The sequence below is a fragment of the Rhinopithecus bieti genome, unplaced genomic scaffold, assembly GCF_001698545.2.
Source record: "Rhinopithecus bieti isolate Rb0 unplaced genomic scaffold, ASM169854v2 scaffold_18688, whole genome shotgun sequence".
In the NCBI taxonomy this organism is placed as follows: domain Eukaryota; kingdom Metazoa; phylum Chordata; class Mammalia; order Primates; family Cercopithecidae; genus Rhinopithecus; species Rhinopithecus bieti.
In genome coordinates, this window is record NW_016809492.1 from 1,503,912 (window position 1) to 1,531,718 (window position 27,807).

The 27,807-nt window shown below is 38.3% G+C and overlaps 1 protein-coding gene across 1 annotated transcript in view; it reads right to left on the reverse strand.

Annotated features, from left to right (window-relative positions):
• The window catches only part of HBP1 (HMG-box transcription factor 1), a 34,588-nt gene extending 8,561 nt beyond the window's left edge, over positions 1 to 26,027 (reverse strand). Inside the window, exons 1-6 of the mRNA XM_017889543.1 lie at positions 25,928 to 26,027; positions 15,184 to 15,367; positions 12,616 to 12,844; positions 8,816 to 8,948; positions 5,340 to 5,592; positions 4,487 to 4,631 (exon numbers count right to left, since the gene is read on the reverse strand). Of these exons, the coding sequence (XP_017745032.1) occupies positions 4,487 to 4,631; positions 5,340 to 5,592; positions 8,816 to 8,948; positions 12,616 to 12,844; positions 15,184 to 15,367; positions 25,928 to 25,942 (959 nt within the window). The 5' untranslated portion in view covers positions 25,943 to 26,027. The remainder of the gene's footprint in view (positions 1 to 4,486; positions 4,632 to 5,339; positions 5,593 to 8,815; positions 8,949 to 12,615; positions 12,845 to 15,183; positions 15,368 to 25,927) is intronic.
• Positions 26,028 to 27,807: the final 1,780 nt, after the last annotated feature.

The window sequence follows — 27,807 nt, forward strand, 5'->3', positions numbered from 1 at the left end:
AAAAAAAAAAAAAAAAAAAAAAAAACGCCTTTGTCAGGAAAGACCACATTTTGTTCTGTATGTTCAGTTTACATAGACATGGAAATAAGCTAAAGAATTCTCTTGTTCCTATAGTACTTTTCTGTCTTCTTGGCAGGAAACCTTTTATTCAGCTTCTAATCTGAACTTAGCTCCTACTTGCTTCTCTGAAACAGAAATTCCGGTAATACATCAAAATAGGTTAACATTAGCTACAGGAATACCATCTGCCTAAAGGTAAAACAGGAGACTACAACATTCTGAAGATAGGTGGAAACAGCCAAAGCAATGAGGGTGGTTGGTCCATGCCACTGACTACACACAGTAAATGCCTTTTACCAATTATCAAGTACATGATGTCTTTTTTTGAAAGTATTGCATGAAATAAATGTACTTAAACTATGACTCCAAAATTACCTAATGAATGCTTAGCAATCAGTATTATGTCAGGAAAACAATGTCTGCTTTCTTCAGCCCCGCCCATACATAATTTAGAAAAATAGCAAACTTCAGCACTGACACAAAATTACCCATCTCTACTGATGGAAAATGATTACAACTTAAAATACCAAAAGATACTGGGTAAACTAATTACTAAAATTTGAAAATTCCACCATCTAGTGGCACAAATATAACTATCATCTACTTCCATTACAGATACAACTTAAATCAGTTTTAAATATTCAGTCACAAAATTCAATGACTATTACTGTAGCAGTAATGACATAGAGTATCTTTAAAAATAGCTTCATCTTTTGCTATACTACCTTAGGTAAGCATTCATTCTCTTCACTAAAGCACCTGTACCCAAATGTGCCTTTCACAGCTCTACTTTGTGTACATGCCATTCCTTAAGCTTAGAATGCCCATTCCCACTTCACTGTCTGATCACTAGTCTTAATGGCAAACTCCACAATAATGTACTGCCTGTTAACCATGTCACATATATTAACTAATTTAATCCTTCCAATAGATTTTTTTTTAAAGGAGCCATAGAAATATTAATTTACTCAAGCTTCCATAGCAAATCAATTGCAAAGCCAGGATTTGAATCCAAGCAGTCCAGATCGAGCTCACGTTCCTAACAGGTACGCTGCCTCTCAATCAGCATGTACATTTACTGTATACATTTACTAATCTATTTCCTTTTCTAGACTGGAAGCAAAGAGGCATGCCCATTCTTAACTTATTTTTTAACCAATTCTGAAAATAATAATGGAAATTTTTAATTGAGTTCAAATTCCAGCTAGTAATATGACCTTGGCCAAGTTAAATAAACCCTATAGCCTCAGTTTACTTATCGGTGAAATTATGCTATGCAGTGGTGCCAAAAAAGAACAATAAACGTAAGAAACAGGGCAGAAGCTGGCACAGTGTATTATGCCATTAGGTGTATCTATTATTGTAGAATTATCTTAGGTGAGTAGCTAGAGTACTAAAAATGTGGAATCTTGACAAGATATGGGCTTGAATCCTAATTCTGACACTAACTGCCTTTATTTTGGGCATGTTCCTTAACCTCTCAACTTTACTTCTCTCTGTAAAATGAGGATATAATCTACAAATAGGGTAATTAATATGAAATAAATTAACATTATATACATAGTAGGCACTCAGTAAGTTTGTTAAATCATATTACTTGAACAGAAATGTCAACTTCAAAAAGTCAAAACTGACTGTTTTAAACGCCCGAGGCCTAGAAGGTTGGCCTCAATTCTCAAGTGTTTCAGAATGGGCTACTTACAACAGAACCTTGAATTATGTATGAGAACTCATCAACTGATTGCTGACTTCTGATTCTTGCTGAGCTAGACACTACTCACATGTCCTCTGTAAATCATGACCCGAGAGTTTGCTTGGAGCAGTTCCACTTGGACTTTTTCCTCTTCTTACCTCTTTATCTTCTTGCCCTCCCTAGGCCAGGCATCATCTCCCTTAACCAATCCAATCCACAATGAAAATATAGTCACTTTCGGCTTCTCAATTTTGTCCTGGTTTCTCCATGATGATACTACCCATTTCCACTCCTTTGCAGGGTGGGTGCTCCTGCTGTTATACTGAAGTCACTCAACAATAAAATAAGACCAATGACTAATGTCATCTTGGGAGTGATTATTATTCAGTGAGATCAAATGGTTACGAATTTGCTATCTCAGAAAAACAGGAATTAGGCAGGCAAGTTTTCCCTTTTGCTTTAAAAAAGTTTTGTGCTATGTAATAATATGTAAAATTTACATATATATGTAAGTTACGAAGCATACAAATAAATGAGTGACCCCACAATTCAAATTAAGAATATTTCTATTATCACTTAAAGTTCCATATTTGCCACCCCCAGAAATAACCACCCTCCTGAATGTTTATCATTCCTTTATTTTTTCAATTTTATTATGAAAATAATACTCATATATACGATATATAAATACTATAGCAGCATTAGTTATATTACTGTCTCTCTTAATATGTAAGACACAGTGTTTCATTATGCGGAAATGACTGCTATCCTTTCAAAAGTCTACTTACAAGATTGAACCTTGATTAATTTCTAGAACTTGGATTTTGAGGGGTCCCATCATTCCCACAACTAAGTAGCTTACTATGCCTAAACTGGATGTACAAACAACAGGTTACTCTGAATGCCTGCTTTCCTTTTGCAAGTTTGGATTTTGATATGTGCCAGGCAGAAGAAACCTACGTGACCGCTCTTAATAAAAACCCTAGGTGCCCGAGTGAGTCTAACGAGCTTCCCTAGGAGACGAAATTTCATATATGTTGTCACAGCCCACTGCTAGGGGAATAAAACATGCCCTTAATCCCACTGGGAGAAGATCCCTGGAAGCCTCGCTTCCCCCAGACTTCACCCCACATCTTTTCCCTTTCCCAGTTTTGCTTTGTATTAATCTTTTTGCCATAATAAATCACAGCCATGAGCATAACTATGTGCTGAGTCTTGTGAATTCTCTGAGCAAATCATCAAACCTGGGGGCTAGTCTTCAGGGACCCCTGACATAATTATATAATGTGTGCTACATACCATATATAATGGTTATTTTATTTATTTCTAAGGAACATGATTCCATAAAATAGACTCATACTGTGTATTTCCAAGACTTATTTTTACTAAACATTGTTTTAAAAATTGATCCATGTTTTAAAGTGTATACCTAAGGTTCATTTATTTTCTACTAATTCCACTATGATTATAACAGAATTCATGGAGTTACTCTCCAGTTAATAAATATTGACAGTTTCCACATTTTTGCTATCATGAGCAATACAGCTACAAACTTACTTGCACATCTCCTTGAGCATGATTACAAGAATTTACTTCTCTAGGATATATATAAAAGAGGAATGAAATTGCTAATACCTTTACAAGATAAAGCCAAATTATCTTCTAAAATTTTTCTATCAGGTTACAGTCTTACCAAAACATAGGAGTTATCACTAATCTATATACCCTAAGTATCAGTCCTTAAAATTTTGACTCATTTTCTAGTTTTCAAAAAAGAGTTTATATGAGGGATATAATCAAACAGCATTAAGACTATAAGCTTGTAGACATTTATTGAGCATGTGGCTTGTGTCAGGCCCTATGCGATTTGCTTTTTTAATAATAGTTTCATCCTCATGATATATAAAATATATTAATTAAACTGAATGAAATAAAATCTACAGGCCAGCAGAGACTCTTGAGAATTCTCTACTTAGTGCCCGTACATGCCTATGGATTTGACAATCATCTTAAAGAAAGAATGTGTCTTTAAATCCCAGATATCTACAAGCAGACTTTCTCTGGGTTCCTTCTAGGAGCAAGGTGACCAATTGTTCCAGTTTGTCTAGGACTGAGGGGTTTCCTGAAAGCTGGACTTTCAGCACAAAAACCAGGAAAATCCCATATAAATGAAGATAGCTGACCAACCTTCTGGAGTCAGGACACATTGGTTCTTGTCCTACTCGGCCGCTTACCAGCAACGTGATCTCAGGAATGACCACTTCCCTCTCTAAGCCTTTAGATGTCAAGTTTGGGCTATTTTCTACTGTTTGTTAAACCATGCAACTAATGCCCTTGGTCAAAATGAGTATTAAACAAAGATACGGTTAACTAATGTATCAAGAAAAATACAGTTAACTACAAAAAACACAAGAGATGTATAAGCTGTTTAAAAACAACTGGCCAGATACACAACTTTTTAAATATAACTATCAAAGCTGAACCATTAAACTCTTGATCATGTAACATGTGATATTCTTCCTAATCTAATCTAATCTAAATTGAGTTTTATAAACTCAATTTTCCTATATGACAACTATATGCAAAACTCTGTTAACTATTATACTTTAATCACCTAATACGTTTTCATTTCATCATTCTCAAATACTTCCTAAATATCTGACTTACAACCATTAGGGAAATGAAGGGCAAACTTTAGGAGGAAAATAAAACAAAGAATTAATCCAATATTACCTTTTAAATGTATCAAAAACACCTGAATCATCAAAATTAATGGCATCGGGGTGTCCAGGAGGTAGACATACATCGCCAATATGAACTTCACAACATGGAATGCCATGCTGTACCACAGTCAAGCTTGGATAAAATGATGACCAACCTAAAGTTAAACAATGTTGCATAAAGGATGAGGACTCACAGAAAGCACCCTACTTTAGAACAGACATATCATTTCTATATCTTAAAAATAAAAAGTTATTGCTAAGTCTCAAGAGATTCTCTAACACAAGTCATGTATCTTTACAATAAAGTACTAGATAAGTATTTCCTTTCAGCAATGTAAAAGCCCTCCAAAACTAGCTTATCATTCAGCATTTTATTATATATAGAGCTCCTCTATCAATCAGCACGTCCATCAGTCTACAATGACAATAAGTGATAAATGATGACTCAGACCATGAAATAGTTTCTGAATTATAAAATTATGTTTAACATGGTGTTACTGTAATAAGGCTATGAAGAGTGATTTGGGTTTATATCATATTTGGTAACTCTTAATGAAAATGTGATTACCAGATCACTACATTCCCCAAACTATACCAAGATAACAGAAAGCTTATTATAGTATGCTACATGAATCTAAAAATTTCTTATACTCACAGGAAATAGAGTTCCACCTGACAACTGCTAAGATACTTAAGCACCATTAGGTATTATTATAAGCATTCCCTATGGTAGTTTTTTATTTAGTTTGAAAGATGTTTTCCCCTCAAATTATTTTTTCTTAATCATCAAAGCTACAGACATAGTTAAAGATTTAAGAAGCTTTGTTTAAAAAACGTTACTACAAATGCAATTCAAGCCCTACCTTTATTTTTAACATAGAAAGGGTGGTCCAGCTTACACTCTACGGTAAGTAAACCATCTTCTACTGTACCAGGATCAAAAGTCAACTTCAGTACAGACTCGCCAAATGATACACTTTCTTCATGTGATAACAACTTTAGACCATCAGAACCATAGCCCTGAAAATATATGCATAGCATGAATGAATTGGAGATATTCAATTCAAAACACTGTGAAGTTCCCATTACATGTAAGACTTTGTGGAAAAGGTAAAAATAACCAAGACAGGATCCCTGTCATTAAAGAGCTTTCAAACCCAGTAGTGAAGAAAGACACATATATAAATAACTAGACTGGAATAAGCAATGACACTCAAGTATAAATAATGGTGATGCAGTTTAATAAAGAGTTATTAATTCCAAAAGAGAGATTAAGGAGGATTTTCAATTCCAATTGGAACTGAGAATGCAACTTAGAAAGATGGAAGGACACACCTTGCACCAAGAAATCTGTAATTAACAACTTCTTTGGGGAGTGCTGAGTATTTGCTAAAAATACAAGGTGAGTTCAGATCTGGGGCAAATAAAGTTAATAAAGAGAGGCCAGTTAGTAAAAGCCTCTTAAAGACAAGCAAAGTACTTACACTTTTTGCTTAGAAGGTATTCGGAAATCAAAGTGTTTTTATCAGCAGACTGTCAATTTTTAAGATGATGGTAAATAAGAAGAGACTCTACAGAAGGAAAGATCTCATATTCAATTACTTGAGGATATAATGAGAGACACCTATTACAGACCTGAATTGACAAGTGCAATGGTAATAGAAGCAGACTAATTTAAATTCAATGAATATTGAGCATTTAACACATGCCACATGGTAGGATCTGAAAATACAAACACTAACAAACATGATCCTTACCCTTACATTCACCGAAAAACAAAGGAGACAAACATGCCAAAAGCTTGGTATAGTATCCAAGCATAATTATGCTAACGCATGAACAAGGTAATGAATAAGAGAGAATGACTTAAAAATTTTTACAGAATTAGAATGAAATGAATATAAATGGAAGAAATAGAATAGTAAAAGACAACTTCATGGTTTTGAATCTGGTAATCAAGAAGGAGGATAATAACAACTTTAAAAGAATAGGAGAAAAGTAAGCCAAGAAGAGGAAGAAAAAGGTGAGGGTAGTTTTGGTCATACTAAGCTTAGTTCAAAGAACTGACTGATATTCATGTAGAGATGCCTAACATGCAGCTGGAAATGTGCAGGTGAAGGTTATAGACATAGACTGGCAAATAATGAAATTACAAAATCTTCTAATTCTCAGGGCTACAGGAGACCTTAAAAGTAATCCAATCCCATTTTTCAGATCAGGCAGCCAATACTCAGAGGGGTTAACAATCTGCCTAAGATCAGTAACACAGATAATTGCTGGAGAAGCTATAAAAAGAGTCCAGGTTTCCTGACTCCAAGTCCAGTGTGCTTTCCACAGGACACGATGGAGGTGCTGCTGACATTATCAGAAGAGAGGAATTGGTGAAGAAAGTGAAGGGGGCAGAATCTTGTCTAATATTCAGCATTGTGGACAGTCAAGTACCAGGCCTAAAAGACTGAGAATCAGGATGCTGCCATGCTACACAAATCAAGGGAAGACAATGTCAGGAACTAACCCAATGTGTCAAATGTTGTACAGATGTCAAACAGAACAAATGAGGTCTCTCATCCTAGAAATCAGAATAATGCTAGTAACCCTTTGAGACAATTTTTGTAGAGCAGTAGAGGCGAAAGTTAAGACTATTGTGACCTTTACTAAAGTGAAGAGTAAAGAAAGGGGAGGAAACTGAAGGCAGCCAAGACAGGACAGTTTTTCTCAAGAGACTTAATAGTGAGACACAGCAGGATCAAAAAAAGAATTTGTACAAGCACATCTCACATGCCTATTTTCTTGCCTACAGGAGAGATGGAGAAATTAAAAATTTCAAAGTGAAAGGTGTCAACTTTATCCTAATATTGCTCGCTACTGCTTTTGCTTATCAACTTAGAAAATGCTAGTTTTAGTAACTTAATATAAAACAACTTATATAAAGTACCTTAACATAATTGACTGTCAATAATCTATAGGGGAATTAATCACTTTGTAGATTACCTAAGGCAAGACTTTGGTTAGTTAATTTATTCATTACATATTTTTTTTTTTGAGACAGAGTCTCGCTCTGTCACCCACGCTGGACCCAGCTGAGTGCATGGCGGGCAATCTCGGCCACTGCAGCCCAACCTCCTGGGGTTTCTACCGCATTTCCTGCCTCAGCCGTCCAGTAGGCTGGGAACTACAGGCGCCCGCCACCTGACCCTGGGGCTAATTTTTTTGGTATTTAGTAGAGACGGGGGTTTTCCGTGTTAACCAGGATGGTCCTCCATCTCCTGGACCTCATGATCTTGCCCAAAACATCAGGCCTGCCCAAAGTGATGGGATTACAGGCTGAGCCACTTGGGCGCCGGCCTCATTACATACTTTTAATATCAGTTTTCCCCAATGAAAGTGTAAAAACACAAAGAAGCAGCAGAAATATACGATTCCCATCCAAGAAAGCATCGATAGAAAGGACAAACTAAAATCAATGGCTCCTCCCCATCAGACTAAGCATGAGATGGTCATAAAAGGTATCTACCTAAAGTAAGATTCATTTAAATATGAAAGTAATGAGGAAATTCCTGAGGGATTAACAACATATCGTGGTTCATTTGAAAGATTTTAGAAAAAATTTTTTAAGACTTTTAAATTAACACGTGAATGGCCATTTGAAGATGTTCCCTAATTATCACAGCCTTACAGCTCTAGCAAAATCTCACATTTGGCCATCTCCTTATTGCTTCCCTTATGAAAAGCATAGTGCTGTGCCTAAGGTTAGGTAGAAAACAAGTATTAGACCTGTGACTACTAGACAAGTAAAGCTGTAAAAAATTCAAGTTTTTACCTTTCAAAAAATCAGTGGCCAGGAAGTTGAAGGCCAGGAAGTGCAGCCATCCCAAATCATCATCATCTGACAGGAGGATGGACAGAATAATGCCAGATTCTGACCACTATTGCCTATGGAGAAAATATTATCAACTTTTGTTTTTAAATATACCTTTTAATACTGTTTCATCCGCATGTCTTTAGGCGGCCATGCTTGCAGGCGGAACTTTAAAATTCTAAACTGATGGGGAAAATATAACACCTCAAAAACTGAAGATTGTCAGCTGTGGGAAGAATTCTGCTAAAAAAAAAAAAAAAAAAAAAAGAACACACACACAGGCACAAAACACAAAGTTTTGGAGCTCAATTATATGCGAACATTCCATTAATATCAAACTTCTAACACATAGTAGAGCTGTATATAAAACAAAATCCATATCACTACAGAACAGTGAGACTATTCCTATGGGAAAGTTAATGTATTTTCAACTGTTTGTGCAAACTTTTATAAGAAGTTAACGCTAATAAATAAACTTACCCTTTCCATTCTTACTGCTGTTCCTCCTTCCAATGGATATGAGGGAAAGTTCTGGCTCACTCTTCGAAGAAGGACATGGGAGGGCGTGCATAGGAATGTAACTTTGCTAGTGCATGATGTGAGCAGAAGTGATCTAAAATAAACACAGTTTTAACCGTAAGGCATAGGTCCTAAAGTAGATCTTCCTGTTGAGAATAACTTCGTATTTAAAATGCCAATGTTCATTTAGCATTGAACACATCTATGTAAAATGAATAAGATACAGATTTCATCTATAACTCATAATTCCTAACTCTTATTCCAAATCCTCCTCACATTTAGATAATCATTTTTCAGATTTGACAATAAAGTTTTAAATTAGCGACTACGGTTTTCATATTATCGCAATTCATTTTTTCTATCAAAACATATAGCATGTGTGTATTCAATTCGTGAATGATAATATCCACTACGCAGGGCATCCTATCACTCTTCTCTAGCTTTGAGGGGTATAGTAACTCCCAGTATGAACGACAAGCATTTAAGCTTAATGTAATCAACTCTGAACTCTTTATCTACAACCACATATCACTGGGGGTCAGTAATAACAACACCTAAAAAAAAAAAAAAAAAAAAAAAAAAAAAAAAAAAAAACACTAAGCAAAAATGGTTAAATTTTTATAGCCGGAGCAGCCTATCCAAGCCCTCCTCGGTAACGGGGAACACTGGGGTTGCTTGTTTTCTAATACAAACTTGGTGAAAAGCAACTACATATAAGGTCTAGTTATTTTTTCTCCCCAAGGATCACCTTGAAAAAAAAACTTTATCCATTCCCCTCTTCTCTTCCCCTCAAAAGTCTCTTTTACCAGACAATGCTCCCTTTAGAGTATATGGAGCTCCCAGGAGCATACCCAGATCCTTCCCTCACAAACAAACCAGATATTCATGGGTGGGGTAACAGAAAGAAACAAGCTTATAAAGGATGATTAATGATGTGTATGGACTCAGCAGTCTGGAAAGGAAGCAGAGAGGAAGACAGTCAGGTGGAGGAGGGAAAACCATCTGAAGGTAAGGTCCCAAATCAGGATAATTGTCTGAGATACCAAACAGAGATGTGGTCCTTAACAGAAAAAGTTTATGCATGTCTGTACTAATACTCTTTTTAAAAAGGAGAGGAAAGGCCAAGTGCGGTGGCTCACGCCTGTAATCCCACCCAGCAGTTTGGGAGGCCGAGGTGGGCAGATCACGAGGTCAGGAGATCAAGACCATCCTGGCTAACATGGTGAAACCCCATCTCTACTAAAAATACAAAAAACTAGCCAGGCGAGGTGGTGGGCGCCTGCAGTCCCAGCTACTCAGGAGCCTGAGGCAGGAGAATGGCATGAACCTGGGAGGTGGAGCTTGCAGTGGACCGAGATTGCACCACTGCACTCCAGCCTGCGCAACAGAGCAAGACTCTGTCTCAAAAACAAAAAAAAAAAAAGAGAGATAGAAAGGACATCTTTCCAATTTTTCCCTTATTTCCTGAGAAACTATTAGCCCTTCAATTGCTACTTTATCCTCATTAACATTTTTCATTTTACCTTTCCAGAAATTACTTTTACATAAGGATCTATACTTTGCTTTCATGTTCATATCACTCCTTAAATCAAAAGGCCCTCAGATATCCATGCATTTTCGCATACTCTCCAAGTTTTGATTTCAAATTATATGCTGAATGTTTCATCTTTTGCCCAAAAACTGCCCATCCTGTTACTACACATTTAGATATAAATGAAGTATCAAAGAATGGCCAAACTGCTAAATATTCCTTTTGTTCATCCCTGACTCTCTAATTTTAAAAAGTGAGTTTTATCAGTTCTTCTGTTTAACCACTTAAAACAGAAGTGACAAAAGTAAAATAAATAAAAACGAAGAACAATGTGATATTCTAAAATGTATATGGCCTGAATACTCTGTGAAAATTAACATGCTAAACATGTCTTAACACTCACAGCATTGATTTCTTCATTTCTCTATCTCTGCAGGGGTAATATAAATTTTTACCTGTCCCCAACTCCTTAACTATACAGTTAAGACTTCAGATATCAAAGCTCAGTAACATAGTTTAACACCCAACAAGAAGTTGCATGAGCAGACAGTGTTAGGAGGCAGGCCAGAGAGCAGAGCATTACTCAAAATGCTGGACAGAATAATACATCCTCAGGGAGATACTCCTTTCCTTATGTCTTATGTTTTTATTTACACTGATTTTCTTCCGAAGGGTTTACACACTTTCCATAAACTGTATTATTAATCCTATGACTCTGCTGTAAAAACTGAAAAAAAGTATTATCTCTAGAGAAAGAAAACAAATCCAATAGTTAAATCGAGTTTTTTTTAAAAATAGTAATTTTTAGCTTTTTGACTATTAAGATTACAATGAAAACTAGGACTATAAAGGAAATAGGAACTCTGAAAGGAAGTTTTCTTTCCTATGGAAACAAACATGGAATTAAACTGAAGTTAACTAAATTCAATTTGCTCTAGTCAAGATCAATATCCTGCTAAATACAAGAAAAGCAGCACAACTTAATAGATTACAAGAAAAGTGAGATTTCATACCTAATAAGTTTATTATTTGGCAATGCATTACAATCACTTAGGAGCACTAACAAAGTTTACAGTTATTCCTAACACTCTGGTATATCATTTCCTACTCACAGGTGTGCAAATATGGGCATTTCTCTCCCTTATAAACTGTCATATTTATCCATTTCTTTTTACGGATAANAAAAGTATTATCTCTAGAGAAAGAAAACAAATCCAATAGTTAAATCGAGTTTTTTTTAAAAATAGTAATTTTTAGCTTTTTGACTATTAAGATTACAATGAAAACTAGGACTATAAAGGAAATAGGAACTCTGAAAGGAAGTTTTCTTTCCTATGGAAACAAACATGGAATTAAACTGAAGTTAACTAAATTCAATTTGCTCTAGTCAAGATCAATATCCTGCTAAATACAAGAAAAGCAGCACAACTTAATAGATTACAAGAAAAGTGAGATTTCATACCTAATAAGTTTATTATTTGGCAATGCATTACAATCACTTAGGAGCACTAACAAAGTTTACAGTTATTCCTAACACTCTGGTATATCATTTCCTACTCACAGGTGTGCAAATATGGGCATTTCTCTCCCTTATAAACTGTCATATTTATCCATTTCTTTTTACGGATAAACAATAAAGTGTTTTCCATTTAGGTCTCCCTAGGCATATTAGCTGGAAGCTTCCATAATTTCATAGCACAACTACTCATTTTCTTAAACTCTGTCTGGATATATGAAACAGTGATTTTGCCCACTTTTAATCCACTTTTGTAAGTTTAAGATTTCAGTATTAGCAAATTTTAGAATTAGCAAACAGGCAAATAACATAAGGCCACATAAACTATGGAAGAAATAAACCTAGACCAAAAGGAACCCAACTCAAGGTTGATAAAAGTTTAAAATATAATCTTGATTACAATGCTGCTTCTTTAGACAAATATAATTTTCATTTCTATATGTAGAAATGTACAGTAAAATTATTTCATGGTCTTATTTTAAACATTTACAAATATTTTTTACTCTATGGTTCTCATTATCACCTTTATCTAATTCTCAAAATATGAAATCATGGTAGTAAGTGAAATAAGTCTTTGATCATTAGATAAGGAGTTTAATTCTATGACTTAAATTCTAATAATTTAAAGCACTATTACTTTTAAACTAGAAAAAATTTTAAACAAAACCTTTTGTAATGATATAATTTTAAATAAAATATAATCAATGCTCCTACCTATTGTAAAATGAGCACTGCATCAGTGGACTTTGTGGACTGGTCGCGATATTTGCCAATTCTGTTAGCCAGTCCACCTCATTTTCACGGTAAGTAGTTTCTGGTATGTCTGAGGTATTTTGGTTCCAAGATGGTCTTGTGTATTCTTGATGTGAAACATCTGAACTCAACTGGTACATGCCAGATTGAGTAGGATCACTTTGAACTGCCTGAAGTTCAGGAAGGTCATCTGCAAATAAGCACACTCAAAATCATAAAAAGGAAATTACTAATACAAGGAACAATATTATAACTGCAGTTAAAAGAGAAGTCAATTTTAGCTAATTAATTTTGAGAGAGGAAAAGCATAAATTTAACATTCTGTTCACAGACTGGAAAAACATGGTTTGGTTTGTGTTTTCTGCTTTTATTCCCCTAGGTTTTTGTACCTCACCTAGGAGAGACCCATATGAGACATTTTTACATTAACAAGTTAATGAAGAAAAGAGCATTTTATGTGTGCATTATGTACTTACTACTCACATACTTTAATAACCTGTTATACAGACTATAATGAAAACAATAATTTACATAATAATATAGATCACATAAATATTTATGCTACTACTTACACAACTCTGTGTTAAAGTCTTTCTTTTCACTAATAAATTCTCATCTTGTTAATATTTACTGGTTATTTACTGGTTATTTTTTCCTATAAGTGCATTCCTAAAAGGTAGTTCACGATACCCTTTCAGTTCCCCGTTAAGACGACTAGAAATATTACCCAAGTACCATTCATGTACACACCAAGCACTATACGGAACAATGAATTCCAAAATACTGAATTCTTTAAAAAAAAAATTATATATATATTCTTCTAAATATATATATATATATACACACATATATTTGTATGTATGTGTGTATGCAGTAGGAAAGAAAAAGCATCTTTAAGGCTTAAAAAAAAAAAAAAACTCTCCATGAAACACATACTACAAACTCCACAAACCTACTGGGTCCCTTAAATATACAAGTCAAGAAAACTTCTAGTCTCCTCAATGTCACTATAAAAGTATGTATAATTCTATTCAGGAAAATATTCCAGAACAGTCTACTAAAACTGAAATGTCTTAATCTTTATAAAAAAAGAAAATTGTTTTTTTTGAGACAGGGTCTCACTCTGTTGCCCAGGCTGGAGTGCAGTGGTACAACTATAGCTCCCTGAAGCCTTGGATCCCTGGGCTCAAGTGATCCTCACGCCTCTGCCTCTCAAGAAGCTAGGACTACAGGCATATGCCCACCATGCCCAGCTAATTAAAAAAAAAAAAATTGTAGAAATGAGATCTCGCTGCGCTGACCAGGCTGGTCTTGAACTCCTGGTCTCAAAATGATCCTACCACCTTGTCCTCCCAAAGTGCTGGGATTACTAGCGTGAACCATCATGCCAAGCCAAACTGAAATGTTTTAATTAGAAGTACTGACTCAGGATATCCATTCGTAAAAACTGACTTCTTTCATGGAGTCATGAAGGAGCCAAGGAGTTCTAGAACATCACACCAATTTAAAATAATTCTACCCTACAATTTTCATGCTGGTATAGCTATTTCCTTTCCCTCATTGCCTTTGACCAACATTCATTTACTGCAAAGGGTTCATTTGTTTCTGAAGTTCAGGAAATTAACTACTTTCTAAACGAAGTCATAGGTGGAAGGGGCATGTTATTTTACTCCCCTGGGCCCTAAGTTTCTGAGTTCCTCCTTAAACTAACAACATGATGGAAGAAGATCAACTACCTGATTAAAATGGCACTCCTTGCTCAAAAGTAACCAGTACTCAATAAATACTAGGGTCCAGAAAATCCTTGGCATTCAAGCAGGTTATGTGTCCCAAGAGCTTAAGATCTCCAAATTTCCAAACATTACCCACAGTACATAATCTCCATTTCATCATTTGTAAAAATAAGACAGCTGTATCTTCTCCCCAGCATTTTTATAAACATGAAGGGAAACCCCCATATATTAAATGGGGGCAACGCCAAGCTGAAAAGCTGGGCAGCAAGCCAAGGTCACTCATTAGTTCTATATTCCTGAACACCAGCCTCGAAGCAATACAATTCAAAAACATACCTCAAATTTACACATTTCTACAGGTCACATATCTCGAGGAGTAGTTCAGCAATAGTGACAACCATAAATGTCAGATCCTCAAGTTTCAAGGGTCCACTGTAATTTCCACATCCTACTAGCAAATCTGCCACGAAGTGTGGCTAAGCATATTTTACTGAGCTCTCTCGAGTATATTTCAAAAGCAGCATCTTTCAAAAAGCCACAAGTGGGGTCCAGTCTTTATACACAAATTAGTTTAGTTTAATAATCTGTAAATGAGTCTCTACAATAACCATAAATAGCCCAACTCATGTTGATTTTAAGTACTATTTTAAAAGCAATAACAGAATGTTGAAAATTTCTAATATATAAATACTTCATATCCTTTTCTAGCCAGTCAAGGTTGGTAGAGAAGTGTGCTAAGTATGAAAAGTTATCTGAATCTTAGTGAGATTCCTATATAACTTTTAATTTTGCTTACCAAGCTCCATGTGCTCATCACAAGAGTTATATCCAGGTGAAGATGGCAAATTCTCATTACACTGCAGCAACTCCAATGAGTCATTCATTCCTGAGGCTCTCTTGTCCATCACCAACAGGAGTTTCTGTACTGCATTAGGCATCTGATTTGTCTTCACTTCCCACACCATGTTATGGTGCTCTGACTTAAAATAAGAACATGAGAAATAATGTCAAGTCACGCAATTTGGGCATTACACAAACCTAAAATAAATCAGAGACATGACAATGTTGGTTTTTTTGTTATTGTTGGTTTTGTAAGACATAGTCATATACTCTGTCGCCCAGACTGCAGTGCAGTGGCATGATCTCAGCTTACTACAAACTCCACCTCCCGGGTTCAAGCAATTCTCCCGCCTCAGCCACAGAAGTAGGGGGGATTACAGGCATGCGCCACCATGCCCAGCTAATTTTTGTATTTTTAGAAGAGATGGGGTTTCGTCATGTTGGCCAGGCTGGTTTCAAACTCCTGACCTCAAGATATCCACCCACCTGGGCCTCCCAAAGTGCTGGGATTACAGGCCTGAGCCATCATGCCCCGCCACAATGTTACATTTTAACTTAATTATACACTGCCATTTATAGCTCCCTCAAATCCTTTAGACTCCGATGACTCCTTAATATCTTGGCCTACAACTGAATACTCAGCACTAAATTACATCTCAATCCCAAAAGATTAGTATCTTGAATTATTTTAAAAAAAAGTATTTTCTGCTGAAGAAAAATGGCATTATATATATTATTTCTTTAACCTAGTAACCTTCCTTTCAGATGCAAAAACTGAGACTAATGACTCTTTTTTTCACTTGTACCTTCAAATTCAAAAGGAAATTTAAAACTTTCCTCAATAAAAGTTAAAAGACTGGAGGAATATTCTATTTTTTCCTTTATTTTTTTTTAAGATTCTATTTTAATGTCTCTATTTATTGTGTTTATTTTGTTTCCTCATGCTGAAAGTGAACTACTTCAGCACACTTAAAAAAAAATACATTTTCTTTTTTTTTTTGAGACGGAGGAGTCTCGCTCTATGACCCAGGCTGGAGTGCAGTGGCATGATCTCGGCTCACTGCAACCTCCACCTCCTGGGTTCAAGTGATTCTCTTGCCTAAGCCTCCCGAGTAGCTGGGATTACAGGCGCATGCCACCACGCCCAGCTACTTTTTTGTATTTTCAGTAAAGACACAGTTTTGCCATGTTGGCTAGGCTGGTCTCGAACTCCTGACCTCAGGTGATCCACCTGCCTCGGCCTCCCAAAGTGCTGGGATTACAGGCATGAGCCACCACGCCCAACCAAAAAAAATACATTTTCTAAGTAACATTTAAGAGTTTCTTAAAATGGTCATATATTACAATTCTCATAAAAATAAAACTGTTCTTAGGTTTTCTTAATGAAAATTTGGGACCTAGCCATAATAAAAGATACCTGTCATTCTGAATAGGATATTATGTCTAGAAAGATGAATAATAATCATGGGAAATTTAAACAACTAGTAAATCTACCTGCAAGCCTACAAAATTATCAGAAGGAAGAGAATATGGGTTAATACATTTAAATAATTTCTCAGCAAAATCCAACAACTAAATATTATTATGAAAGGAAAATGTGGTTATACCTTTTATTCCACCCTTTGGACAATGATCAAATTAGTTCTTTATTTAACATAAGCAACAATGGTAAGATTTTCTGATTTCTCAGGCTCTAGTCTAAATTCCATTTTTTAAAAAAGTTCCAGCCTGATGCAGTAGCTAGTGCCTATAGTTCCAGCTACTTGGGGTAGACTGAAGGGGGAGGACTACACTTCAGCCTATGCGTTGGAATCCAGCCTGGGCAATGTAGCAAGACTCCATCTCTTAAAATAAAGTTCTAATGAGTAATAAAGTTCTAATGAGTGAATATGAAATACACAAAAAAAATCCTGACTTTTGCAACAACATATTTTTCCTCAAAACAAAGCAATAAAATACATTGCTGTTAAAAGTCACTGAAAGTCACTGGGGTACTCCCCCAGTGCAGGCTGATCAAAACTGCACTGAAAAAATGTTAATCACTTAATATTTATAAGCTTGCTAAGCCATGATGTTAATTACCAATAAACACTGATGGCACTGATAAATTTCTTTCTACAAAGGCTTTTTCATGATCTTTTTGGTTTTGAAATGTATTCCTGACTAGAAAATACAATTGCTGTGCAAAAAAATGGGGGAAAAAAAATTTTTGGAAAAAAAGGAATATAATGATTATTTCTAACCCCACCAACCAGACTTACTTTTAACATTTTGATGTATTACAATCCAATTTATTCTTCATGTACATGTATACTCAATCATGTTTTTCTTCATAGTTCATATTATAGTTTGATACCTTTTGGCATAATGTAAGTTCATAAGCATTTTCCTACGTCATTAATTTTTTTCAAAGCTTTCAATGGTTAAATATACATCGTAAGAATCTACCAAAACTCACTTATACCCTCTACTGCTAAATATGCTATTCTGAGTTTCTTCACTCTTCTAAACACTGAATTTATATTCTTATTTTTAAAAGTATTTGCTTACATCTGATTATTTTAGATGGCTAGATACAGGGTTCTTAACACACAGCCCAACTGCATGCATATTGCCTTACCATATGTCTAATATTCCATTTTGGATGCTATCTGCCTATACCCCTCAAAAATAACCCTTATCCTGGGCACTACTTGAAAGCCTTGCTCAATACTGACTATACAATGTATTATGGTGTGGCAAAAAGGGCACTTGGTTAGATGTAAGGAAATGGGTTATGATTCCAGCTTGATTACTTACCAAATATATGACCTAAGTGACTGAGTTTCTCTTCATCTGTAAAATAGAGCTAATTATACCTGCCCTACTTTCCTCTGACAGTAGTTGTGAGGATGAAATGAAATAGTGAAAAAAGTGTAAAATGACGTCTTTTGAAATTTTTTTATCCCCAGACATAGGGCAATATTAAACATACTTTGGGTTTGTAATGTCCTAAATAGAACAGTTACTGAAAATACATAGTTAATAGGTGGAAACCAGATAGCTATTCAGTTTCAACAGTCTCCTCCCTGGGAGATATTATGGCAAGTCATCCAGCACATCTCAATAAAAATAATGTATCATGCCATTACTTTAGGCCCCTAAAAGATGAAATTTGGAAGAAATTAACACTTCTCCAGTTTAGTACAATGTACTGATCACAATCAGTCTTAGCATATAGTTACAGCAAATATGCTGGGATATAACAATTTCACCTACAGAACTAGCAACTACAGAAAATGTGTAACACAAATCTATTTCTCAAGTATGAAATCATGATTTTGAGCCTCCACCTTCTCCTGGGGGAGGGGGGGAAATGGAGCAAATTTGGTTTCATCAGTGATTCTCAACTCTACCCTGTGGCACACGGAATCATATATACGCTTTAAAAAAAAGTTTCCCAGGCCCCATCCCCAGAGGATCTGATCTATCTGGCCTGGGGTATGGCTTTGTGCACTGGTTTTTGTTTCCAGGTGCAGAATATTGAGACACATTGGGCTAAAAATGGTTGCTAAATTCCTACTTATTAAAAAATCATTTATTTAATAAATACTATGCACAGGGCATTGTATTAGATGAAATGTTGGACCTCACTTATGAACAATTCATCATGAGTCTCAAAGAATCTACACTTTAGTGGAAAGATACAAGCAAATGACCACAGTACTACAGAACAGGTCTTGGCTATGAATGGGTTAAAGGAAAAGAAGGGGCTGGACTCTTTGTAATCCCAGCACTTTGGGAAGCCGAGGAGGGCGGATCATGAGGTCAGGAGTTCCAGACCAGCCTTACCAAATGGTGAAATCCCGTCTCTACTAAAAATACAAGAATTAGCCAGGCATGGTGGCACATGCCTGTAATCCCACCTACTCAGCAAGCTGAGGCAGGAGAATCGCTTGAACCTGGAGGCGGAAGTTGCAGTGAGCCGAGATCGCGCCACTGCACTACAGCGTGGGTGACAGAGGGAGACTCCGTTTCCAAAAAAGAAAAAAGCCGGGCGTGGTGGCTTACGCCTATAATCCCAGCACTTTGGGAGGCCGAGGCGGGCGGTTCCTGATGTCAGGAAATCGAGACCATCCTGGCTAACACAGTGAAACCCTGTCTCTCTTAAAAATACAAAAAATTAACCGGGTGCGGTGGTGGACACCTGTAGTCCCAGCTACTCAGGAGGCTGAGGCAGGAGAATGGCGTGAACCCGGGAGGCGGAGCTTGCAGTGAGCAGAGATGGCACCACTGCATTCCAGCCTGGGTGACGGAGCAAATAAATAAATAAATAAATAAATAAAATAAAATAAAAACTCAGTGAGATCATGTGAAATGCTCAGAATAGTGCCTAACACAAAGCCTTCAATGTACAGTGGCTAGTGTTATGATTAGCAATTATCAGACAATGAAGAACCACTGAGGATTTTTTTTTAACAGAGGTCTGACATGATCAGAACTATACTTTAAAACAGTCTCTTTGAGTCTATGGACAAAATCATACTGAAATACTGTATGAGTATGCAGGAACACCTATAACATTTTAAGGAGGGTATTTAAAAAAAAAAAAGAGAGAGAGAGCGCGCGAGCATTCACATTCCCAGTCTCTCTATGTAAGCCACCTGTCTCCAGCTTCCTCTGCAACGATTCTCCAAAAAGGTAGTTGATAGTATCAGTGCAGATTCCTTATTTAGTAACTCTTAAGGAACTAGTCACACTATGTGAGTTCTTTAAACAGCTAATATTAACAGTTTAGATAGGAGATTTTAACTCTTTCCGTAGAAATATTTCCAGCATCTTAAGTATACAGAATATAATTTAACCTATTTTGATAACTAAAAATCCTTATGAATATCTGTACGATGCTTCACATACAGATGTGAGCTACGTAGTCAACCCTATCTGAATTTAAAACATTTCCTACTTTTACCTTTATTATGAAATTCAGAAGTTGCACTACACATGTATCTCTCTTCAGAGCTATCCTCTGTGCATGAACAGTGCCGTTCTTGGGGTCCGCAGAAGCACAGCTGCAGTCTGTCTTGTCTTCCCCCTCCCTCTGCAGAGCTCTTTGGTTTCCTCATTCTTCCCAACTAGAACTTTTTTCTTCCCTACAGCAGGTCCTGCAGTTTCCAACATTCACCAAGTATAGTACACTAACATCTCTTTGCAACTTCTATCATTTCTTCAGCACTTTGTCTTAGTTATCAACCACCATCCCAAAACTCCTTAAATGAAGTTGGAAAAAAACATTATTTTCATTTCAAAACAGAGCTACCTATAAATAACCAAAGGAACCAAATAAATATTTACTGAATATAAGTTCTATGTGTTCACACCTCTCATTGCTCAAGGCTATCAGAAGTTTGGTCCTGAGAAAACTGAAGTTCTGCTACTGTAAAAGTACCATACAGTAAGAGACGCTACATTTCAAGACAACAGACTTCGGTTTCATTCTTACTAGCTGTGTAACCGGGGACAGGTCACTCAATCTCAGACTTACAGTCCCTCTACTTACCTCATAGGGCTATTCTGAGAATTCAATACATGAAAACAAAATTCAAAACTATATACAAATGGAAGTTTTCTGTCTCTTCTGTCTATTCTCAACTATTTTGGAGAAAGAAAGCAAGGTCTCCAATGCAGTAAAGGAATACCAGCAAAGTCCTTACATTTTTTACTCCCCTACATACATTATACCAATTACATACTCATTTTGATAAACAAGCTCCTCTTTCAAATATCTCCTGGTAGAGCTAACCCTATTGTTCATTCACGCTTTTGTACACTGCTTTGGTATCAGATTCAACACAGCTTGCCTTGTAGTTTAGTTAACTCTCTGCACATGTCATTCCTTCACTACATCTGTGATTCTCAGTAAAATTTTCCAGAAGTTGTACTCTGAAATGTCATGTTCAGTATTACAAATTTTACTTTCTTGGAAGGCCCCACTGCTTTTGGTATGCAAACTTCCAGAAGCAAATATCCACAAAATCTTAAGACAGGAGAGAAAGAGAGAACTAGAAAAAGCTAAGTCTCAATGAATGAAGAAAGAAACTAGGTTTTACAAAATGCCTACACTTCCATGTACTTCATTTAATTTTATTTTAAACTCAGAACAACTCTGTGAATAAAGTGTTATTATGGATGAAGAAAACAGGAGTATGATGACTAAATGGGACCATTTTCTTTTTGAAGGGGAGAGCTGACAGGAAAAAAAGACAAAAGGTATAGGCCAGCATGGGTTACTTCCTGCTTTCAAGTGGCTATTATTCCCTGAATCCTTACTTTTCCATCACCATTATGGAATTCACAGCAGGATCTTCTATATGCTCTCCCCTAATCCTGAAGGATTTCCATACCCAGTCCAGACTATATGCTCAAATTGTTCTCAAAGAGTGAGTGAAGAAAAGGTAATTTGCAATTAATTTCTATCTCTGAAACTGAGGTATTTTGAATGGATTACATAATTACAAGCTAAAACAAGCCTCCCTAACAAAGTATATTAAATGCAACTTTCTATACCAAAAGCATCTCAGAGGCCTTAATGCTATTCTTTTAAAGTATTTTCAACAAAACTTTAAACAAAAGATTTCACAGGTATTTGTCTACAACTCTAGTCTGCCACTGGGGCTAAGAAAAAAGACAAAACAACAAAAACCCTTAGTGGATTTGTTTTGATCACTTACCACTTTCATGGCCCTGAACAATTAAATCTCTAGGCCTGTTTTCTTTTTTGGACCCGTTTTTTTATTCGTAAATAAGACTAGTGGCCAGGCTCAATGGCTCAGGCCTGCAATGCCAGCACTTTGGGAGGCCGAGACAGGAAGATCACTTGAGCCCAGAGTTCAAGACTAACCTGGGCAACACAGCAAGACCCCATCTCTAAAAAGTTATTAAAAATAGGCCGGGCGCGGTGGCTCAAGCCTGTAATCCCAGCACTTTGGGAGGCCGAGGCGGGTGGATCATGAGGTCAGGAGATCGAGACCCTCCTGGCTAACACGGTGAAACCCCGTCTCTACTAAAATACAAAAAACTAGCAGGGCGCGGTGGCGGGCGCCTGTAGTCCCAGCTACTCGGAGGCTGAGGCGGGAGAATGGCGGGAACCCGGGAGGCGGAGCTTGCAGTGAGCCGAGATCGCGCCACTGCACTCCAGCCTGGGCGACACAGCGAGACTCCGTCTCAAAAAAAAAAAAAAAGTTATTAAAATAAGTTTAAAAAAAAAAAAAAAAAGGGACTAGTACCTGTCTACCTATCAGAATTGTAGGTATAAAAATTGTAGGTATAAAAGATATTACATCCCACAGACACTGACCAATCCACATCTATACAAATTCTTAGTAATTTCATGCTCATTCAACATGAAATGCTATATTGATCAAGACAACAGAAAACCCATTAATAGCACAAGCAGTCATCCACGAACTGTTTTAGGAGTACTGTCAATTCAAATAAGTATTTAAGATGAGTCATATAATAAAACTTGACATCATCTATAAGTTCTTATGAAACTTGTTTTCCTAAACTTGATTGTACTCCTAAACATTTTTACATTATCTACAAAACTTGTGGAAAAGGCTTTTTTAAGCTGTTTAATAACTTTTAAAACTCAATGAACCACATTACGGAGAAAATTATTTTCTAGTTTCTCTATAGAAAATGATAGTAGAAATTATGAAGCACCAAAATGCTGATCAGTATATGAAAAATGTGAATGTTACTGACATCAGGCAGTTAATAAGAATATTAGAGTATGCCATTTTCCCTGAATTTTGTGATAAGCAGGTATCCGACAGCTTTAATTTTTTTTAATTCATTGTGATTCATTTTTCTATTCCAAGTAAATACTCACTTTCATACTTAACAGACATAAAATTCCTGGCATTGACTTTTTTTTTTTTTTTTTGAGAGTAAGTCTTGTTCTGATGCCCAGGCTGGAGTACAGTGGCCTGATCTTGTCTCACTGCAACCTCTGACTCCCGGGTTCAAGGGATTCTCTTGCCTCAGCCTCCCAAGTAGCTGGGACTACAGGTGCGGGCCACCATGCCCAGCTAACTGTTGTATTTTTAATACAATTTCACCATGTTGGCAAGGCTGGTCTCGAAATCCTAACCTCAGGTGATCCACCCGCCTCAGCCTCTCAAAGCGCTGGGACAGGCGTGAGACACCCCGCCAGGACAGTAACTTCTAACAGGTAATGTATGCGGGTGTGGGGGGGGGGGGGGGGGGGGGGTGGAGAGGGGAGTACCAGTATTTTTATTTCAAACACATACACAAAACACCAGCTTGCAATTCACCAGGAAGAACCTTCAGCGCAGAGCAGTTTAATAAGTCTATGCCATCATGCCCGCATGCCTTCTTCACTGGGCATTTCGATTAGTGAAGAAAGAATCCAAGGAAGTTAAAATATAATGGGCCGGGCGCGGTGGCTCACACCTGCAATCCGAGCAATTTGGGAGGCCGAGGCGGGCAGATCACGAGGTCAGGAGACTGACACCACCCTGCCCAACATGGTGAAACCACGTCTCTACTAAAAATACAAAAAAATTAGTTGGGCGTGGTGGCGCGCGCCTGTAGACCCGAGGCTGAGGCAAGAGAATCACCTGAACCCAGGAGGCAGAGGTTGCAGTGAGCTGAGATCGCACCCCTGCACTCCAGCCTGGCGACAGAGAAAGACTCCCTCTCAAAATATATATATATATGTGTGTGTATATATATATATATGTGTGTGTATATATATATAATATATGTATACATATTTCTTATATATACACATATATATAGTGAAGAAAATAACTCTTACAGTGACGGTATCATGTTTGAAGTCTGAGAGGTATGCCCTGTGAAATACACAGGATAGCGGAGACATGGAGGTGGGCAATCCTGGAATAATGTACCCTTTTAACTAGGGTATGTAGTTAGGAGTTTCAGAAGAAAGAGGAAAGGTTTTCGAGACAGAAAACGTAAGTGGGTTTACGAAACTAAGATGAAACTAGAAAGTGAAATCAAAACTTCACTCTATAATTGATCCGTCGAGTTAGCACAAACAATATTTTGTTTTAAAGTGGTTAAATGGTTCCTCAAAAGTATAACATAACCCAAAAACTTTAAGGAGTGGATTTAATTCTCAGTGTAACTCAAATTTCCTTGAAACTTTGTCAACTACTGTCTACCTAGCAATAACTGAGTTTAACCAAGGAAACTGAACAGATGACCGACTCTACCACTCATTTGCAAGATAAAATAACAACAAAAAAAACTACAAGACATACATTGCAGATTTAGGTCACTGTTAAATGACCAGAAAAGTATTTGCAAATGTTAAAATTATTCTAATTCTCAAAAAGTACCTTTAATTTCAAAACCACTATTAGCAGTGGTTATGGCTATTTAGAAAGAAGTAGTATTAATAAATCTAAAGCCTCCATCTGAGCTGTTAGTAGGGCATCTGAGCTATTAGTAGGGCTCCATCGCTTCCCAGTATGTATAACTCCTTTTCTAAGCCTCCTCTCGTCCTGGCATCAATGGCAACGTGAGCCAGAAACAGAACAAACAGAAAACTTGAGTATTACCTCGCTGTCAGTGCTCCTTCTAAAAACGACAGTAGCTGATAACTCCCTAAGTATGAACTCTGGAGTGCGGAGTGCACAGCGGAGAGTGAAATACCCTAGAGAGCACGCAGCATTTAAAGCTACAAAAACCTGGCTGTTGACTTCGCCTGGCTTGTTTTGTTGTTTCAATCGGCCTGCGGCGGCAGCATAGTTTGAAAGGCGGAGGCTGGAATCGCCTGCCAAGCCTCCTCTTTGGGTCACACAGAGCAGCGCCTCTCGGTTCACGCCAAGTCCATCCCCCACCCTCTTTCGCCATTCATCGCGTTCCCCTCCCTTCCCCCCATCATGTGACCGCAGCCCGGACTCAGGGCTTGTTTTTCCCCTCGGCTCTGCCCCAGCGCGCAGGCGCCTGGGAGCCCATTCATTCGAACTGCGTAACAATGAGCCCCCGGGCCCAGCGGCTCCGCGAGCTCCCCGGCTCGGCAGGAGCCCCCTTCGGTCCAGAAGAAGGCGGCGCCTTACTGGGGTCCCCCACCTCAGGCCGGCCCCCTACCCCGGCCAAGCTCCGACCCTCCGCCCACAAGCGGGGAGTTGAAGTCAAACTTTCCTGGGCAGCCCCAGCGCCGCGTCGGCCCCTTCCCCCGCCCTGGCCCGCCCCATCTCCACACCCGGCCCGGCCACCCACCGCGCGACCCGACCCCAGAGCGTCGCCCTCCCGCTGCCTCCTCCCGGCTCCCGCCCGAGACCCCCTAGCGCCGCCGTCCCAAAGCCCAGGTGAGGTGAGCTCGCGGGAGACGCTGGTCCGGTGGGCTTGCCGCGGACACCAATCGAACGGTTAACTGCCCCACTCCAAGGGCAACCCTCCGAGGAGGAGGAACGAGGACCCGAGCCCTTCCGGCTGCCCGATCCCCCGCGCTCCTGCCCCTCCCTTCCCCACCCCCACCTCTTCCCGAACTGAAAGACAACAAACCTGCCGCGAAGTGCCGGCAGCCCAGGCGCGGGCCGCCCCGGCCACGACAACACCACCAGCAGCTCTCGTACCCCCTCTCCGACCGACGTCGGCCTCCCCCGCGCGGGTTACTGCTCCCGCCGCCGCTCTTACTCCTCAACCGAAACTTTCCTACTTACCAAACCCGTCGCCATTACCAAGTCTTTCAAGCTTCGTCTTCCCCCTCCCCTCAACCCCCTAGGGGTTGAGCCCCGCCCAGCTCTTTCGCCCTCTTATTGGACTGCAGAACTGCCATTCGGTTGTTCCCCTTTCCCATTGGGTGGTACCGTGGTCCGTCTCGGGGGGCGGGCATGTATTGACTTTTGTGTTGTGTTTACTGGAGAAGATGGCGTGTCAATCACAAGAGTAAGTGCTTTGGATTGGACTACTGCCGAGAATCCGGGGAGCTGAGCCAAACTTTGTCCCCGAAAGGGATTGTGGGTTCGTAGTCTCAAGCCTTGGTCCTTGGCTGTGGGAGGCTGCTGGCCGTAGAAGAGCTGGACTACATATCCCAGAGGCGCTCGCACAGCGCAGTCTTGATAGTAAACAAGAGTCATAGGGACACGTGTATCAGCTCGTTTGTTTTGGTGTCTGGGACAAAAGGGAGGGGGCGGAGGAAGGGAGTGTTTTAAAGCTTGGGCCTCTTCTCTTCCTCCGGGCCTCTGCTAACACTTAGAGCGGCCCAAACCTCTTGCAGTACCCAGTCCGGGCCATAAACAGCCCGAGTTGCTCGCTGCTCACGAGTTTGGCAGGAGGCCAGGGTATTGTTTTAGTGCGAGGGGAAGGAGATGACTGCACCAGCGGAAGTACTGCAGGCTTGCGAGGGACTTGGTCACCAACAAATCACGGTCCCAGGCACGAAGGGGCCGAAAGTGATGCTGGGGGCTCCACTGGCAGTGGGAAGAACTAAAAGTCCTTTCTCCTGTGCCTTGCCTCACCACTCCCAGGACAGCAACTTGAGATTGCCTTGTCATCTCTGTTCAGTTCACCTAAGATTTGTTGAGCGCCAGCTAAGTGCCAGGAAGAGTGAGGCTGGGGAATGGACTGTGAGCAAGCGAGAAGCTCGGGGTCTAGAGAATTTACAAAGCGGGGGTGGGGCGGGGCGGGCGTTTACGAAATTGAGGCAAGTTAAGGCTGTATTTTCCATATTGATTAGTATGCTTGTTGGTTAACGTAATACAGAGGGGCATAATGTATGACGTAAACTGGATTTAATTTGTGAATCATTATCGGTAAGTTTCTCTGGTGAGTTTTGTTAAACCTCTTCTCCTTCTAGACGTTTTCTCATTGATGAAAGAAACTGTCTTTCCACTTTATTTCCACTAGGAGTTCCTCAAGTTAGGAATTCTCTGACTTACCAGAGACGCTTCCCGGCTTTATAGTTACCTTCACTTTAAACATGGCTGTCCATTCAGTCGGCTGCATCTAGTCAATAATTGGTGTCTTTACCATTCACATTACAAAGGCATGATTAAGCTTTTCCCCTCTTTGAACCTTTAGCGTTTAATCATTTAAATTGTGCTTTGGATTTTATAACTTTAGATCACATATATGCTTAGTAAGATGAGGAAGACCTACATTAGTAAGAAATCTGTAAAAGCAAACTTTTGGACAGAGCCAGAAATCACAGCTAGTTATTTCTTTAAAACCTCCTGCATTTCTTGGATTTTTAAATATACCTGAAAGCCGCATAACAAATCAAGAAATCCAAAATAACCCCGCATATGTTGAAATCGAGTTTAAAATTCTTGAGGATTCCTCATTTGAATCCCTGAAGTGAAATTATGGATAAAGTAGTCCTCCCATGTGATCAAATATTTTACTTTCTATGTTCACAAATAGTAATAAAACATTCTATTTTTTATTAAAATAATTCAGAGGAGAGCCAACAGAATGCTTAATTCTTTCCCTGAGGAAAAAGGACAGGATTTGAATTTACCATCTTTCAGAAATTATTAGTGACTCAAAGAAATGAATGTCTCAGCTACTTTTTATGGTTTTCTTCCTTTTTTTTTTTTTT